General features: G+C 40.8%; 2 protein-coding genes across 8 annotated transcripts in view; one reads left to right on the top strand and one right to left on the bottom strand.

The window, feature by feature from the left end:
• The window catches only part of LOC101172488 (histone deacetylase 7), a 52127-nt gene extending 42350 nt beyond the window's left edge, over positions 1-9777 (top strand). For 3 of the 6 annotated variants that reach the window (XM_078947731.1, XM_078947732.1, XM_078947730.1), the window contains exons 21-25: positions 4284-4402; positions 4514-4647; positions 4720-4804; positions 7617-7764; positions 7856-9777. In XM_078947731.1, coding sequence (XP_078803857.1) covers positions 4284-4402; positions 4514-4647; positions 4720-4804; positions 7617-7764; positions 7856-7925 — 556 coding nt within the window. In that variant the 3' untranslated portion in view covers positions 7926-9777. Of the gene's footprint in view, positions 1-4283; positions 4403-4513; positions 4648-4719; positions 4805-7616; positions 7765-7848 lie in introns of all 6 variants that reach the window. The other 3 variants (XM_023955249.2, XM_023955251.2, XM_011475572.3) reach the window with 1 other exon arrangement.
• A 58-nt stretch (positions 9778-9835) lies between these two features.
• Positions 9836-15124, bottom strand: LOC101165973 (twist-related protein 2-like). Of its 2 annotated transcripts, XM_011475566.3 has the most exons (3): positions 14974-15124; positions 13892-14884; positions 9836-10650 (listed from the first exon to the last, which is right to left on the bottom strand). In XM_011475566.3, the coding sequence occupies exon 2, from the start codon at positions 14790-14792 to the stop codon at positions 14220-14222; it is 573 nt and encodes a 190-aa protein (XP_011473868.1). In that variant the 5' UTR covers positions 14793-14884; positions 14974-15124; the 3' UTR covers positions 9836-10650; positions 13892-14219.
• Positions 15125-16147: the final 1023 nt, after the last annotated feature.

Below are 16147 nucleotides of genomic sequence, written 5' to 3'. Positions count from 1 at the left end.
AATTTCACATGACGACCGCAGCTTTTCTCCCTGTATATGTAGTGGCTGTGTGAGATCTCCTGTACATTAAATATGAGTCAGGATTTGCTGCTTTGATGCAGTTTATATTCATGAATTAAAAAAAGAAAAGAGAAAAAGTTTCTGATTAACTTGCAGTATAGCAGAGTTGGATAGAAACCCACCAGATTGGTCTTCTCCTTATACTTTTCATTTCATTCAGGATTCATCCTGATTAAAAACCGCTTCGTTTGCACTCTACTGTAATAAGCACTGACTGTGTCTGTCAGCAACACCAGCTCCCCACCAGATGAACAAACAAAATGTATGCTACAGGGTGCTGCGAGCTGCAGACGCGCTGGGTGGGCCTCTCGTCAGAGCACAGATGCTAATGAGCTAACCCTATACTGGGGGAATCCATCCGCCCAATAGGCAGGCCTGAAAACACTAAGTCCAGTGATTACCAAAGCCTTGGAAGCTAATTAAGAGATAACTGGTCCTTTTCTGAGCAAAGCATCTGGGTTGTTTTTTTTTCCATCCTGTTTAGAAAATAGCAAGTTTTTTTCAAGTTTAAAACTTCCTCAGTTAACCACAGTTTAGTACCGAACTCCACTGTGTGTTACCCTTAAATTCAAACGAAAGCTCTGTAGAGGAGGAGCGTCCCGGTGGTCCAGTGGTTTGTGGCACAAACCGCACAGCTGCAATGTCCGGGTTGCTTATCCAGACAAGAGCCTTTGTCGTATGTCATTTTTGGGGAGAAGCAGCATTCCTCAGTAAGAGGTGAAACTTGTTAAAGCTCCTCTGGATATTAGGCATGGTGGCTGTTTTGTGCCTCACAACTCCCACACCACCTGTGGATGTATGATAGACACCAACAAAAAAAAACTACCTCTCCTCTAAAGTGTCACTAAACACTCAATATGTTGTCTCTACTGTGGAGTTGTGAGTGTAAATGACATGTGGGCAACGGCAAAAGCCTATTTCCCCCCCCCCCTTAGTTTAAAGATAAAGCCCACTAAATGCATTTCTATTGAACTGTTTCACACTTCTTCAAATAAATGATGAGGATTAATGCACAACACCCCAGGAGAAAAACATTTAACGGATCTTGATGTGATGTTTAGATGTTTAGGGGCATCTGTGCGGGTTTTGTAATTCAGTTTCGATTCGGTTTCCCCACGGAGCGTTTGAGTCCGGTGGGCTGGAACAAAACATGGCTGTTGATGTGTGTGCCCGTCTCACGGTGAGGATCAGTGACAGGGGAAATATTGCGGTGATGAGGATTGGTGGGACTCCATTATAACCGTGAGCGGGCTGCATTGAGATGAAGTGCAGGCGTGCATGTGGAAGATCACTAAGGTGGTCGGAGTTGAAGGTCTTCCTAATCACAGGTAGCAAGGCACACGCTTTAGTCCGGGAACGCTCATATTTTCTAGTGCATTTCCAAATGGCTACTGAGGAGCGATAAACTATGGAGGAGAGGAGAATAAAGCAAAAGAGGAGAAGTGGGGGTGCATTGTTAGGGAATCCAAAGGCGGTGTAATTAGGTCCAATGGATCCCAGATGGCTGGCTGTCAGTGACGTGAGAAGAGGGACGAGCTCTTAATAGAAACCAGACACACACAAATGCCTTTGAACTGCCGCTGAGAGAAAAAGAGCGAGTGAGAAAGAATCAAACGCGGCACGATCCGTGCACTTTTTCTAAAAAAGTGGTAGAGAAAGACAAAAGAAAAGCAGACGCAGAGCATAGAACCACGCTAAGTAGAGAATACAGCAGGTTAGGGTGTCTTTTTTTCTGAACATGTCAAAATTTTATGGACCAAAGAGTTTCACACTTCAAAGAAATCACCTAGAAATATGTTTAAAAAAAATCTGAAACACCCACTCCAATGGAAATTCTGTTTTTTTGGTGTTTCTTGATATGTTCTTGTAGCATTCTTCTCATGATGGAGGACATAACTTAAGAAAATGAAACTTAAATGTGCATTTCTGAGGTTTTTTTTCATTCAAATTGTTGTAACTCAGGAGCAGACAGAAAAATGCAGGTGGAGAAAGCCTGTAGCGGTGATGTGAGTTTTACATTTGGTGGGCCACAAGCTCCATTCTGATGCATCCACTTGCAGACAAATAGGTCTGGTTCAGAAATGTACGGCTGGTTAGCTCTGATATTGCTCGCCATTTTTGTTGCACTGCTAATGCTAGGTTGGGGGGTGTAAGGGGGTTCCAGCTAGTGGGAGAGAGTGTAAACAAAAGGATGATGGGAAATGAAGGCAAGCTTATGCCCACTAACAACAGTCTCATCCACAATTCAGAACCGAATTTCGAATGAACTACTGCTGCTTCACAGAAACCGTATCCTAGAAAACGACAGGATTTTTGCTAAAAACCGCAGAGAGTGAGACTTTAAATTTGACAAAAATGTTTTCTTGAAATAAAGAAATCTGCCAAAGGGGTAAGAAAAGTGGTCTTGTCTAGAATTCCTTTTTAAAGAAAAAACTTCTAGACACTAAAACTTGTCTTCTTAAACTAAAATGATTGAAAACCTTTCTCTGTAAGATTATCTATTAATTTAGTCTATTAATTTCAACCCAATGAAACCATTTGTAGCATAGTTGATACACACATTTTTGAGAACCCTTTCTCATTGACAGGATCCAAACTTTCATTGAAAACCCCGTTAAATATAGAGTTTTCTTGCTACGTTGTGGTTCACCTTTATCGGTCTCACTGTTTCACGGATTTTTGTCAGTGCAACTTTCCAACACTTTTTTTTTTAATTGGCTGCTGATCTTGTCAATCAATCTCCTCCATGCCATTTCTCCTGTAAAGAGACTTTGCATGTGCAGCTCGACAGACTTACATACATCTTTGATTGTTTGATCATCTATTATTCTCCTTTGTAGATTTAACATGTTATTTATGGAATGTAACCCCAGCCATAACACTGGAAACACTGTTTAACTGTTTAACATCAGTGTTTTCTGCCCTGTAGTTCATCCTTATTCCACTAGAGGCAATAGAAGGGCTTTAATGGCTGCTTCCATTAAATCTCAAAAACTTTTGGCGGAAAAACTTTTTTTTTCTGCTAATTTTTTAAAGTTAATGGTGAGAGTAACTCATCTATTGCTATTCGTTTTTTTAAATGACTACTTGCCATATTGAAAGAATGCAAAATTAATTGATAAGTAATTCTTTATAATAGAGTTACACCATGTTAAAAACAGCGTGTGGATTCAATTTGAGACTTAAAAACACTCGTCAATTTTTTTGTATCTTCAAGTAACACTTATGTGAGCAAAAACTCACCAAATTACCCAACGTATAATAACTAATACTATCTATATCTTTAAAAAAACGATATTGCAAAGGTTTTTGTGGATTTTATCGAAAGGGTTTAAAAAACATCTTAATCCCAATAAAATTAGAATTTTTCTACCAATTTATGAGGTAGATGACTGTAGAGGATTGAGTCACATTTCTACAGTGCACTTTTGCTTAGTGTACACTTCAAAAATTGAATTTTAAGAAAGTCAAAAGACTTTACAATGTCTTATTATCTGTTTAGCAGGAAAAACAATCTTATCCAGTAGTTTTTAAATGGCAAAATATTCTTAATTTTAGAAAACATGCTAAGAATTCATTTTTCTTACCCCAATGGAAGATTCATCCACTTATTTAAAGAAAATCTACCGTTTTTCTTTTTATTTTATTTTTATTTTACTTATTTCTAAAGGGCCGGTTTTTGCAATGTGTTTTTTAAAAAACTTTCCGGTTCATAAACACTTTCTTTAATCAGCCACGTTCTGCTTGACATCCATGCAGCTGCACACATTCACACCTTGAAGCAGCACCTCTTGGTGTTGGCTTCCAACCAGGACTGGATCAAGAACTGAGATCAAACATTTGGAACGTTGCCTCTGTTAATTTTTCATGCTTTTTTTGTAATCAAAAAGAGTATATGTGGTCTATAATCAGTTCCACTTTTATAGTTAAAAAGTCCTGCCTTGCATAAATCACATTAATCATCTCCACTATGTTTTGTTTTCCCTGTACAGAAAAAATGAGGATCCATACTGCAATTTATCCTTTTCTCCTTGCTAGGATTCTACTTCCATCGCGCTGACTTCCTTTTTGTCTCATATTTTTTTTTCTTCTGGCAAATGGCGCACACCTGTTAGAAACAGGACTTCTTAAATACAATCTCAAATGTCAGCAAATTCACAGAACTGAAGTGCTTGAACTTGACTTAAGAGCGTTTTCATGCACGTTCCTCTCCTTCATCTCAGAGCTGTGGTGATGCCCATCGCACACGAGTTCTCCCCTGAAGTTGTGCTGGTGTCCGCTGGCTTTGATGCTGTGGAGGGACATTCTGCTGCGCTGGGAGGCTACAAGGTTACCGCCAAATGTAAGCGAGAAGCTGGGCTGACGTTAAGCTCAGACAACTGTTGCTGGAGGGGGTCCTCCACTTTCCTGACATCTCCCTAGGGCATACTTACCTCTCCTTTTCTCCCCCCAGGTTTTGGCTTCCTGACTCGTCAGCTGATGTCGCTAGCCGGTGGCAGAGTGGTCCTCGCCCTGGAGGGGGGGCACGACCTCAAAGCCATCTGTGACGCCTCTGAAGCCTGCGTTAGCGCCCTGTTGGGCATGGAGGTAAGGCTTTGAATTGACACACAGGATATCCGTCTGCAGACTGTGAATTGCTGACTCTGTGATGTGTCTAAGGTGGAGCCCCTGTCCCAGTCTGTGCTGGACCAGAAGCCCTGTGAAAACGCAGTGCGCTCACTGCAGAGGGTCATCCAGGTTCAGGGTGAGAAAACAGTACCACCTGCAGCCCTTAGTGCCACACGTGCACTGGTCTTCAACCCGCTCAAGGAAGATTTCTCATTCTTTAGTGTTGCCACAGGGCAAAAGTGCCACCAATTATCGTGATAAGAAATTTAGGTTTATATTTGAGAATCAAACTAGACAAATGTTCTGAATGGTCAAACGTGCTCATCAAGGCTAGTTTTTCTGTTGTAGTTGGTCGTGCTCAAGACTCCCTCTCTGTTTTCGATGTAAATAAATTATTTTCAGCAATAATTTAGTAGCCAACTCTCAGTCAGCTAACTGAACGATGGCACTTTTTGTGTAAAAAAATGTCAGTCAATTATTTTAATAATTATTTATACAGTTATCTGCAAAAAAGCTTCCTTTGTAAAACTACCACAAACCAAAGCTGTTAGATGGCATCACTTTTGGAAAAGTACAAGCTTTTCTTCTGTGATGTTATGAAATGGAAGCGGAAGAGGCATTTTCAGGAAGATTTCTCAAAATGTTCCTCAAAAGCTGCATGACTCTTTCTGTCTGAGAAATGCTGTCTGAATGTGGAAGCAGACTTCCTATTATTAGGCTGCTCTTTCTGTGCATAAACCTTTAGGCGGTTGGTGGATCATTTTAGCCCATTAGTATCTGTGACAGTCAAGGGCAGAGACGTCCAACGGGGAAGATCGTCCAAAATCAACATTGTTCATGCATTTTTATAAGAAAGTTTGTTAGATTTAAATATGCAAAGCCAAGAGGATTTATTTAATTTACTGAAAAAGATTGCATGAGGTCATCTTTTTGAGATTATAAAAGTAAGAGTGAAACTATAATAATCGTATTGATCCAGAAACAAAACCGACAGAAGTTTAAAGCAGCACTCGTAGCCTGTCATGTAAAAGGCAGAGGATGGATGTGTCTTTGATGTCAATTTTAAAAAGAAAATTAATAAAAATGTCACAATGAATCAATATCAAAAAATGTTATGAACCCTGTCAAGGTTAACAGCACAATGGAGAACCATTCAGGAGGCACTTTATTAGATTTAGTGTAACTTGCACACAGAACACTTTATTTTCAGCATTTGATAAATTCTGAATTATTTATCTAGTTTTATAAAAATGTAGTTCATTCTGAAAACAACATTAAATAGATTCTCAGGATAAGAAGACAAATAAATGTGTAAATTTAGTCATCATCGGTTGTGAACTGAGTACATGAGGAGCCGATTCGTTGCTAGCAAAATTTTTTTTGTTTTTTTAAGTTTAGGTGCTTTTTTTGCTTAAGCATGAAATCATTTTAAAAGAGAATTGTTTTGGACTCTCTTCTTTGTTATGGAAACTGTCACAGTAATTTCGAGTTTATCTAAAAAATAGAATCTGTATCTTGGAAAAGTTTAACTGTTGAGTCTAAGGATGGTGACAGTTAAAGGTTTTTGCTCTATTAGCACTCTTCCTCCTCATTACTGCTGCATTCTGACCACCTTTCCTCCTTTACATCCCTGTCTCCCATCCCTCCCTCCAGCTGTCCCACCCACAGACAGAAACACACACATACACACACACACCCACACACACACACACATACCCCCCACCCCCCACCCCACCCACACACACACACACAGCCACCCTGGCTCTAATTATCTTCAAACACTTTTCTGGCACACGACCTTCACAACATCCCCTCCTGATTGCGCACAAATGTTATCCCAACCAAATTAGATTAATTAAAAATATTTGAATAGCCACAGGAATGTTAAACCCATAATTCAGGCTCGGGGTGAAATATATGAAAGTTGCATGCACAGCCAGAGCACATTCTTACGCACAACTACAACTTTTCTTTCTTTCGTTCTTTCTTTTTTTTGTTTCTCCAGATTAAACCTTAGTTTATGCGCAAATACAAAAACATTGCTTATGTTATCACTAAACAGCGACAAGTAGGTGATCAAGCTCTAAGTAGTGCTTAAAGGCTTTTTTTCCATGTATTACACTGCAGACAGCCTTAAAATAAAAAAAAAAGAAGAGGAAAATCTGTATTCTGTCCATGATGCAACAATCTTTTACCTAACAAAAAATATCAAAATCTAGAGACAAGGAGTTCCAAATAAGAATTCAAAATATAAATTTAACAGCTAACTGTTATAATTGCTTACAAATGAGTGCTATACAGCAAAATTATATGTATTTTCTTGCTAGTTCTAAGTAAAGAATGTGCATTTCTTGAGTGTTGATATCCCTAGTTGTAGTTTATTTTGATTACAGAGACAAAAAAGTAGTGTAATAAGTGGAAATGACTCGTTGTAGAAAAAAAAGTAAACAAAATTAGCCCATAAATAGATTTCGGCCTGTTGGAGAACATGTGTACATGGAAAAAAAGCTTTTTAATTAAAAATCTTATACTTTTTAGTGCATCTTAATAAATCCTCATCCGATCTAAAACTACTTCTTATTCTTAGAACATGAATCTAAATTTTTGTTTCCAAAATTATGACTCTAAAATAAAATCTTTATAATTGAGCCAAAAATTGCTTTTTTTGAGTCGTAAATCAAGTTTTTCCATTGTTTTCTATTGTTTTTTTATTGTTTTTTTTAACAATAATTTCCTTGTTTTTTGATCCTAGCTCTTAATGTGACAAAAAAGTCTCGACTGTACTGATTTTGAGAAAAGCTTAGAGCAAAGAGACTTTTAAACAACTTCAAATTTCAAAACTTGAATGTCTAAAAACAAAATTTGAAATCTTTTCAAGTTTAAACTACTTTGACATGCAAGACAAAGAAATAATGACTGAACAACAGGCTTGAATCTTTCTGCCTCAGGTGAATTCTGGCAGAGTGTGAGGGATTCTGCCGCCACCGTGGATCTGTCCTACCTGCAGGCGCAGAGACAAAGGCTTAGGCGGGACTCCGACAGTGAGGCTGTCAGCGCCATCGCCTCCCTGTCCATGGGATCGCTCACATCTGAGAGGCAAGGGGAACATCAGCATTAATATCCACCACTAAAGCATCAAAGACATTTTTTCTTTAAAACCAAACGTTTCTTGTTTTTAAGGAAACAGCAGGAAAAAAAGTCGGAGAAAATGGATTCCCTTTGAGGAAAGAGCTGCCATGCTGCTGCCTTCAAACTAATCTCAGTGGAAACTCACACATTTACACAAAGTTTGGATCATCACTGGAAGCAGATCTCACCTTGGGCAGAAGTTGCATTGCTGCAGACTGCAGTCCGACCACCTTGATTCTTGCACACACTGCAGACCAGCGTTCATTTTAAATTAACAACAACAAAAACGGATTTATGAAGAGCCTTTTACTGTTTGGAAGCACCTAGTGCAACATGAACAAATATGAGAGGAGGCCCGTCTCTGTGACTGAAAATATTGACTTTGTTCATGACTCCTGCAGGACCTTCTTAGAGTCTTTTAGCTTTGAAGGTTTAGTGAAACCAGAAAGGAAGACGACGAGTGAAGGAGAGCCGGCGTGCTCTGTACGCTTAAGATAAGTCAGATGATGAAAATTCGATGAAGGAAACATTCCTTCTGATCCTCTTGCACTGCGTTATTTTGGACCTGGACAAGATGCTAGAAAAGCATGTTGACAATCATACATCTTGTTTGTTCCTGGTTTTGCTTCATTTGAATATTAGTTTGACCCGTTGGCGACCAATTCTGGGAATGTCAGCGGGAGATATTTTAAAGAAACCAGAAATTCAAAGTGAAGCTACAATGGAGTCTGATACATGTGTTTCATATTGTTTTCTGTGTCCACATATTTTCCCTGAACTTCTTTCTTCTTTTTTTTTGTTGGCATGTCAGGCGAGCATATGCAGCACGGCTTCAGAAAGCTGCACTTATTGTTGTTGTCTCCCTGACATGGTTCTTCAATATTTAAATATGCTGTAGTTTGCCGTGGTGGCGATAGTCCCAGCCGTGAAGAGCTGGTACCTCTGGTCACTGGGGCGAGGTCGCAGTATCCAGGGATGCAGACATTTTTGCACCCAATCTGACGTGACCACTCATGCATCGTCAACGTGATGCATTTAAAAATCTTAAAACAATCTTAAAGTGCACTTAAGCAGCCCTCAGACACGAGGGGCCGGAATCTCAATCCCTTCTCATGTTAGGCGGACCAGTGTTTCTTCCTGTGGATTAGCATTCCTGCTGTGTTGGATCTTTGTCTTTTTGATCAAACCTGATCAGTTATTCTCCCGCGAAGTGCTGTCCTGATTTAGGCAGCATCTGACCTCTCAGATTTAGCAGTGAAGTAGCTGAATGTTCAGTCAGGGATGTCTGCATGGTGCATTTAGACACAGGTTAAGCGCAACCAAAGTTTACAGTGGGCTGTTTCTGGACAAGCAAAGACTTCAAAGACTTTGAGGAGTTTGTGAATGTTTTTTTTTTCTTTAATATATCCAAACAGTCAAAAAAGCACCAAATGCAGAGACGTATAAACAAATTCAAATGACATGACGTGTATTTATACTTTGTCTTTGAAGTGCTCTCTGCGTGTCTAACACAGCTATGATGGTGCTAATACAGTATGTTTGCTTTTCTTTCGGTTTAGCTCTGTCCTGATGCTGCGTCCTGCGTGCAACAAAAGTCTGTCCGGAGTTTGTTAATGTTATGAAAATGTGAAAACATTGAGGAAGCAGCTGCGCGTCAGCTTTGATGGCCCGACAAGCCGATTGTAGCTAGATAGTCTGCCACGACATCAACCTGACAAACCGCAATGTCTTAACTTTTTGGTCTTAATTGATGCTAAATAAACTATTTTTGTAATTGAGCCGTAAAAAAAAATGGTATTCATCGAAAGACCAAATTAACAAAAGAATTGTCTTTTTTAACCTGTGAAAGGCTAAACACTGTGCGCCACGTTGTTACTGACTTTTTTTTTCTGTGCAGTACCACAGATGCTGACAGATCATATGCTTTTTCTTGATTGTTTCTATTTTGTTTCCAGAATTCTCTAATAAAAGTAAATTATATATTTGAGTCTGCTTCCTTGATTGTGCATTTAGAGGGCCAACACATGGATGATCCAAATGCCAGTGAGTACATTTTTATTGTCCAAAGGAGATGACACGAGACAAAACGATTCAAAGCAAATGGAAAATAGTACAAAAAGAAACGAGAGCAACCACTTACACAAGAATCAGATCATCTGTGCACGTTATCAATATGGCCTGTTTGCTAGAACTCTTATAGCTCCATGAGTTTACTGTACTTATCATTTTTAAGCTGCTAACTTCAAAGCACAGACCTCACTGATGGACAAGTGGCTGAACCGTACATTTTTTGTCTTTAAAGCAGAGTAACATGGGGTGTTAACGGTATTTAACAGAAATATACACAAAAAAATACACAAAAAGTTATCCAGTTGCTGCAGCACAACAAAGTTGAAGCTCAATGTCAGATTCCTCAAGCTCTTCTTCTTTACTTTAGAGCCAGAGTGATTAGCTTATTAGCATCTTAGCTGTAAACATTCATTGGCTGTGACCGCCCTCCAACCATCCCTGTGCCAGTATCATTAATCATCTTAATGTCTGTCAGGCAGCGAGTCGTCTCTGGAGAGGAGACGGGTGGATGTCACTGAGGGCACTCGAACCAGCAGCCACTTTGTTCCATTGTCACCGCAGGCCAGCTGTTTGTTTTCTCTATTTTTTGTTTGCTTGTTCAGAAGTTCACTGCTTTCACATCTCCACTGAGTTTCAGGAGGTGGAGGCCGTGTGGCTGCATCATGATGAGTCACGTCCACGGAAGAAAAAGAGAAGCTTCAGTCTCACAGACGGGAAAATGTCGGAGCGAGACCGGAGAGAGGTTCTTCAGGTTTGGAGAATTTCCCATTTGTCCATTTGTCTCTGAAGGAGTAAAAGACAAACATGAGCTGACGGGACAAAAGTAAAACTTTGAGGCTGCTTGGGAGGAGACTTTGACGGTCTGAAGTCATAAAAACCAGCATAAACAAATAAACAAACACTTTTTGTTTAGTGGAAGGTGGAAAAATCCCTGCAGCTCTTTAAATTGACCTTGTTTTAACGAGCACGCAATTCATCCGCAGCTGTAATTACAGCTCTGTTTCCGTGTTTCAGGGGGGAAAAAACATAAGAAGTTAGATAAGTGTTTCTTTTTTACATTCTTCCTTTTTTTTTAAATTAAGTTTGAGGAGCAGCCTTGTCTTTTGTTGTTGTTGGCTTTTTTTTTTTTTTTGTCTTCAAATTCATTAAAAAAGATTTTAGGTTTCCCTGTTTGACTTATCTAACTGAAAACGTGTCTTTTTGTTGTTTATTTTTAGTTTAAATCAGAATGTTGGCCAAAACGCAAGTTCAGACAGATGACGCAAACAAATCACAGCATGCACACACACACACACACACAATCCTCCCACCTGTTTGGACTTCTACAGATGACTATCTGGATCCCATCTTTGAAAATGTGGATGAACTGGACACAAAAAGCTTCTCTTTTTTCTTCTTTTTGGCCCAAATCAGCCAAAAGTTAGTCAGTTATTTCATAAACACAGAAGATGATCCAACAGTCCAAGCTGTGGCACACACACAGGTGCACCAGAGCCAGGAGTTTCAGCACAGAGAGAACTATTGTGACTGAACTCTAAACAAAAAGAGGAGTGTTTGACTCAACACTGCGTTCTATTATCCATGTAATCTCTCACGGGCTCAGACTTCCTTTTTTGTATTAACACATCATGTGTTTATGTCTGTTTATGTCAGATAATGAAGGCACGCTTCTTTATGTAGATAAATAACATAAATAAATCAGAAGTCTGGCGAACAAAGGCCTGTCCCTTTAGTGCAAATTGTCCACATTCGTAAATTTTATGCCTCAGTGGACTTAATATGTTTCCATTATTACATATGTGTTTAAAAATCTAATTGAAAAAATCAGATTTTTAAGCTATTGCTTAATCAGTTTCTTTATTTAGATTAATTGACCTATAAAATACTCAAATTGAAAGTTTCCTGACCCTTTCCAACCTTGTCTCCCTCCTAAAGCCGTGTATCTGGGTGGGTTGCAGGCCTTTACTTTCTAGCAGTCTCTCCTGCAGAGCTGATGATAACAGGCAGAGCCAGCAAAGTGTGGATAATGACAGCAACAATGCATTCAAGGACACTTGGCTCCACATGCAAGAGCCTCAGCTTTCTGTCCACAGCGCGGACTGGAGCGCATCCACGCCTGCTGTGGAGAGCGCTGCAGGTTTAAAAGGACTTCAGAGTGGAACACCTGCAGCGTGCACATGGGAGGCAGCTGTTTATGTGTGTCTGGACACTGTTTGGAGTGCATATGCTGCATGGAAAAGTGCTTGATTCTTGCCGCAGACAGTTCGCAGTTACTTCACATCTGCAGTCATACAGATTTCTGCGGTCTGTGTAAAATGTGATTACCTTAACCTGTCAACGAGCAGATGAGGAAGTCTGCACCTCAAAATCCAACCCTCACTTCCACTCATTTTGCACTTAAAAAATGTTTTGTGAGCCGTCCTGGCTCCCTTGTAAAAAAAAAAAATCAAGTTCAGAGTCTGACAGAGAAGAAACCAAACAGGAGATGAGAAAGATTAAATCTTCAAGTGTATTCCTGTTTGTGCACACGTTTGCACAGCCACACACATTGTTTCAGAGAAGGCTAATTAATGCTAACTCTATGCACATAAACAAACACCCACATGAACATGCACAGACACACTCAGGCCCCTGCGTCTGACCCTAACCCTGCTACACACCTTACTAATACCTCACAACTGTTTTCAATCTAAAGGTTCCTGCTTGTCTGGACCCAGCGAGGCCTGATTGCACGATACAGGATCCTGAGGAAAGAGGGCAAGGCTGCAGGGGGAGAGGGAGTGATGTGCCTCCGTTTCTTTTCTTTTTTTTTCTTTACTCCCCTTCTTTTCTCCCCCCTTCATGCGGTACCTGCGCAGAAATCTGGTGTCTGTTAAAGTGGTCGAAAAAGCAAAACAGACCCTGGAGATTGTGTGGAAAACATTTGTCTGAAATTCATCAGAGATCTGTCAAACATCGGTGCACCAGGGGGGAAGATCATTGAGAGGGAAACAGTCCCTATAAGTTTGTAAAATGACACAACTTTTTCCTGCTTTGATCATATTAGAATTTTTTTTCTATAGTGTTTGTCAATTGATTTGACTGCTAGAGACCTGTGAGTGATTTAAAAGTACAGACTGAGTGAAGTCTGTTTTTTTGGATTAATTAAAGGAAAATTAATAATTTTTGACTCTCAAAAGCATTTCATCGCTAAGCCACTCAGCAAAGATAAGAAAAAGATTAGTCAGATGAATTTAGACTTTTTAGGATCATGTTTGAATGTTACTTTTTTACAAAATAAAAATAGGAATTGTTAATCAGATCCTGATTTTTTTTATTCTTGTAAAGCCTGTTTTTATAAATCCACCCAAAATAAACGGTGCAATAATTTTTTATTTTTTAATCTTTTTATTTCAGCAAAAATCCTCTAAAACTCCCAGAAACTAAACAGTTTTAAGGAAACTCAAATAAAGAAAATAGACACTTGCATCTTTTCTTCTGATGTTGAGCAGTTATGAAAATTCTCAATAGCAGCCACTGAGATGCAAACCAAACGTTTTATATGAGATGAATAAAAAAGGGCGTTTAAAACATTTTCGTAAATTACTGGGATCAAGAAAATTTATTTTCTTCATTTCAAAATAAAATAGTTAAAAATCAGGAAAAAACAGAAAGCATTTAAGTGCTTGGAAAAAAAAGTGGGTAGAAGAACAACAATATTAATTCCCAGCTGCAATCTCACAATAGTTAGTTTTGCAACAACATCCCACATTTAAAAAATCTAATGAAATGACTGTTTTGTCTGATTAAACATGAATTCTAACTCTAAACCCATTCTCATTATTGTATTTCTCTTTTCAACGGTTCAGCATTTATTCTCTATATGTTTGGGTTTTTTTAGGTGTCCAGTTAGCAATAGCCGTTACCTTAAAGACTTGTACAAAAACAGTTATTTTAAGCTAAATCCACAGAAGTGTGTCAGGGCTAACGGTGACTTTTTTCTGTTTTCTGTGTGCATGGAGTTGTTTTTGCTTTTAGTTCATACCTGAGGGGCTGAGGTGGAGTGACTTGCTGCTCTTGACAAATCTGTAGGACTGGCATGGCAGAAAAGTAAAGAGTGCAGGGAAAGGGCAACAGCATTTTTGCATCAGGAAAGCATTTAAACGAGGCCAACGGCCGTGCAGCGAGGCACCGCTGAACAAATGTCTGCAGAGGTTTGAGATGAAAGGGTTAAAATCAGACCGTGAGCCAAGAAGTCACAGAGTCAGAGGTCAGGAAATGGATGCAAACACAGACAAGGGTGGAGAGGGAGAAGGATTGAAATGTGGACACAAGAGGGAGTTTGAGAAGCTTGAGGGGTGGGGGGGGGGGTCTTAATGGCTGGTGGACATGGCCCAGGCACCCTCCATCCTCCAGACAGAGAAAGCGTAGCTGAGTCTTTCGTGGGCCAGGTAGTTGCAGCTGGCCAGCTTGGCGTCCATCTCGTCGCTCTGCAGGACCTGGTACAGGAAGTCGATGTAGCGAGAAGCCAGCTTGAGGATCTGGATCTTGCTCAGCTTGTCTGAGGGCAGCGTGGGGATAATTTTGCGCAGAGAGGCAAAGGCGTCGTTCAACGACTGGGTACGCTGGCGCTCCCGCACGTTGGCAATAACCCGCTGAGAGTGGAGTTCCTCAAAAGGGGGCTCAGACCTGGGACCCAAAGACGTGGGGGCCAGTGACACGACCGCTGTCGGGCTTTTCTTGGGCCGCTTTGGCCCGCTTGGCAGCAGGCTGCTGGGGCTGCCCGTGCAACTCTCCTCTGCCTGACTCAGGCTCTCCTTCTTGGGATAAGGGGAGCGTTTTCGATTTCCTTGTTGGAGGGACTTTTTGGATCCTCTCTCCAGCTCCTCTTCGCTGGCCCCCATCCCTCCTTCAGGGGAATTGGTGCAGGACACCTCTTCTCTCATGGCGACCTTCCAGCCTCCTCCACGACAACAGGAGTCTCTGCGGCTTCTTTTTACTTCACCTTCTCTGACGCTCTCAGCAAACCTCACAACTTCTGGAAAAAAAAAGTTTTTGCTTTCAACAAAGTTACGGCTGCTGAAGCTCCATCGGATCAGCTGCCGGGCTGTCCAGTTTCCTGGTTACCTTGTTAAACTTCTCACATTCCCCCTTCAGCCTGCCAGACAGAACAACAAACCATCTGACAGGCACGCCAACCTCCACATCTTTTATAGCCAAGCGCTAACCCAGATCCTACGGGCACTTCTCATTGGCTCCGAGGACTTCCAGAAGGTGCGGTTGAGCCTTGGACTGCTAAGCAGGCAGGAAGTGTGCAATAGTTGGGCGGGTGATAGGGGAAAGGGGGTAAGTGGAGCTCCTAGCCAATAAGAAGTGCAGTATCTAATGCTGCAGAGATGTCTGAAGCTTTATGGGTTCCAGATTTCTCCTGAAACGTCAGTCTGCCTGCATCCTAGTGCGTATGTAAACCGGCAGTAGTTATTTGTGTTGTCACATCTTTACCTCTGATCATGGCGTCGGAGACAAGTGACGGTTCATAAGGACTTTTTTTTGCCTTCATTTTTTTTTATAGTAATTAAAACAGTCATTAAAACAGATGGTGACACATAAAAAGTATGGATTTGAAGAATAAATGGGAAAGTTAGGTCCAATTCTGTCATTGAAAGTGGTCTAGATGACCCAGCCGTTGGACTTTTACTCCAAGAATCCTAAAAGTGGCGCATTTCAGTAGTGGAACAATGACCTCCGTGTGAAATTCCTGTATTTTTACTCATGCAGCCATGATTGGAGGGAGCAGGATTTCTCGCACTTATCTTCTTGTGCAGGTCCTAAAAATGTTGCCCTCCAAACTGAACCTGTGTTTTGAGTTCACGCACAAACTCCTCGTTTACCACGCCTGACATCAGCTGTCCGACTCCTCTGGGTTAGGATGAGAGCGCAGGCAGGACCCTGAACAACCCCTGACCTCAGTGGCCCGCAGACCTTGCTCTACAGAGGTGAGGGAGCACCTAATTGTGGCATCAATGGCCTCGGGGCAGAGCCAGCACATGTTCCACCTCCTCACATCTGGATCTGCATCGACTCAGGCACATTTTCCTCATGCTGGCAGTCATGAAACAGCAGGTAGGCCCTGAGAAAATGACAGGAGGCTTTGCTTGTCCAATCTGCGCACTCTACAATTCAGACCAATTACTAAATCTTGCATAAATCCAACGTTGAGTCGGCCTCAAGTTTTTCCAGAAAAACATCCGTTTATACCTGCATGCGTCACGACAGTGACTCATCTGTGGAGCATTTCATA

The sequence above is a fragment of the Oryzias latipes genome, chromosome 5 (assembly GCF_053564925.1).
Source record: "Oryzias latipes strain Hd-rR chromosome 5, Olatipes_Hd-rR_3.1".
NCBI classification, from domain to species: Eukaryota; Metazoa; Chordata; class Actinopteri; order Beloniformes; family Adrianichthyidae; genus Oryzias; species Oryzias latipes.
Note: the sequence above shows the minus strand (reverse complement) of the source record. Positions and strands in the feature narration are given on the sequence as shown.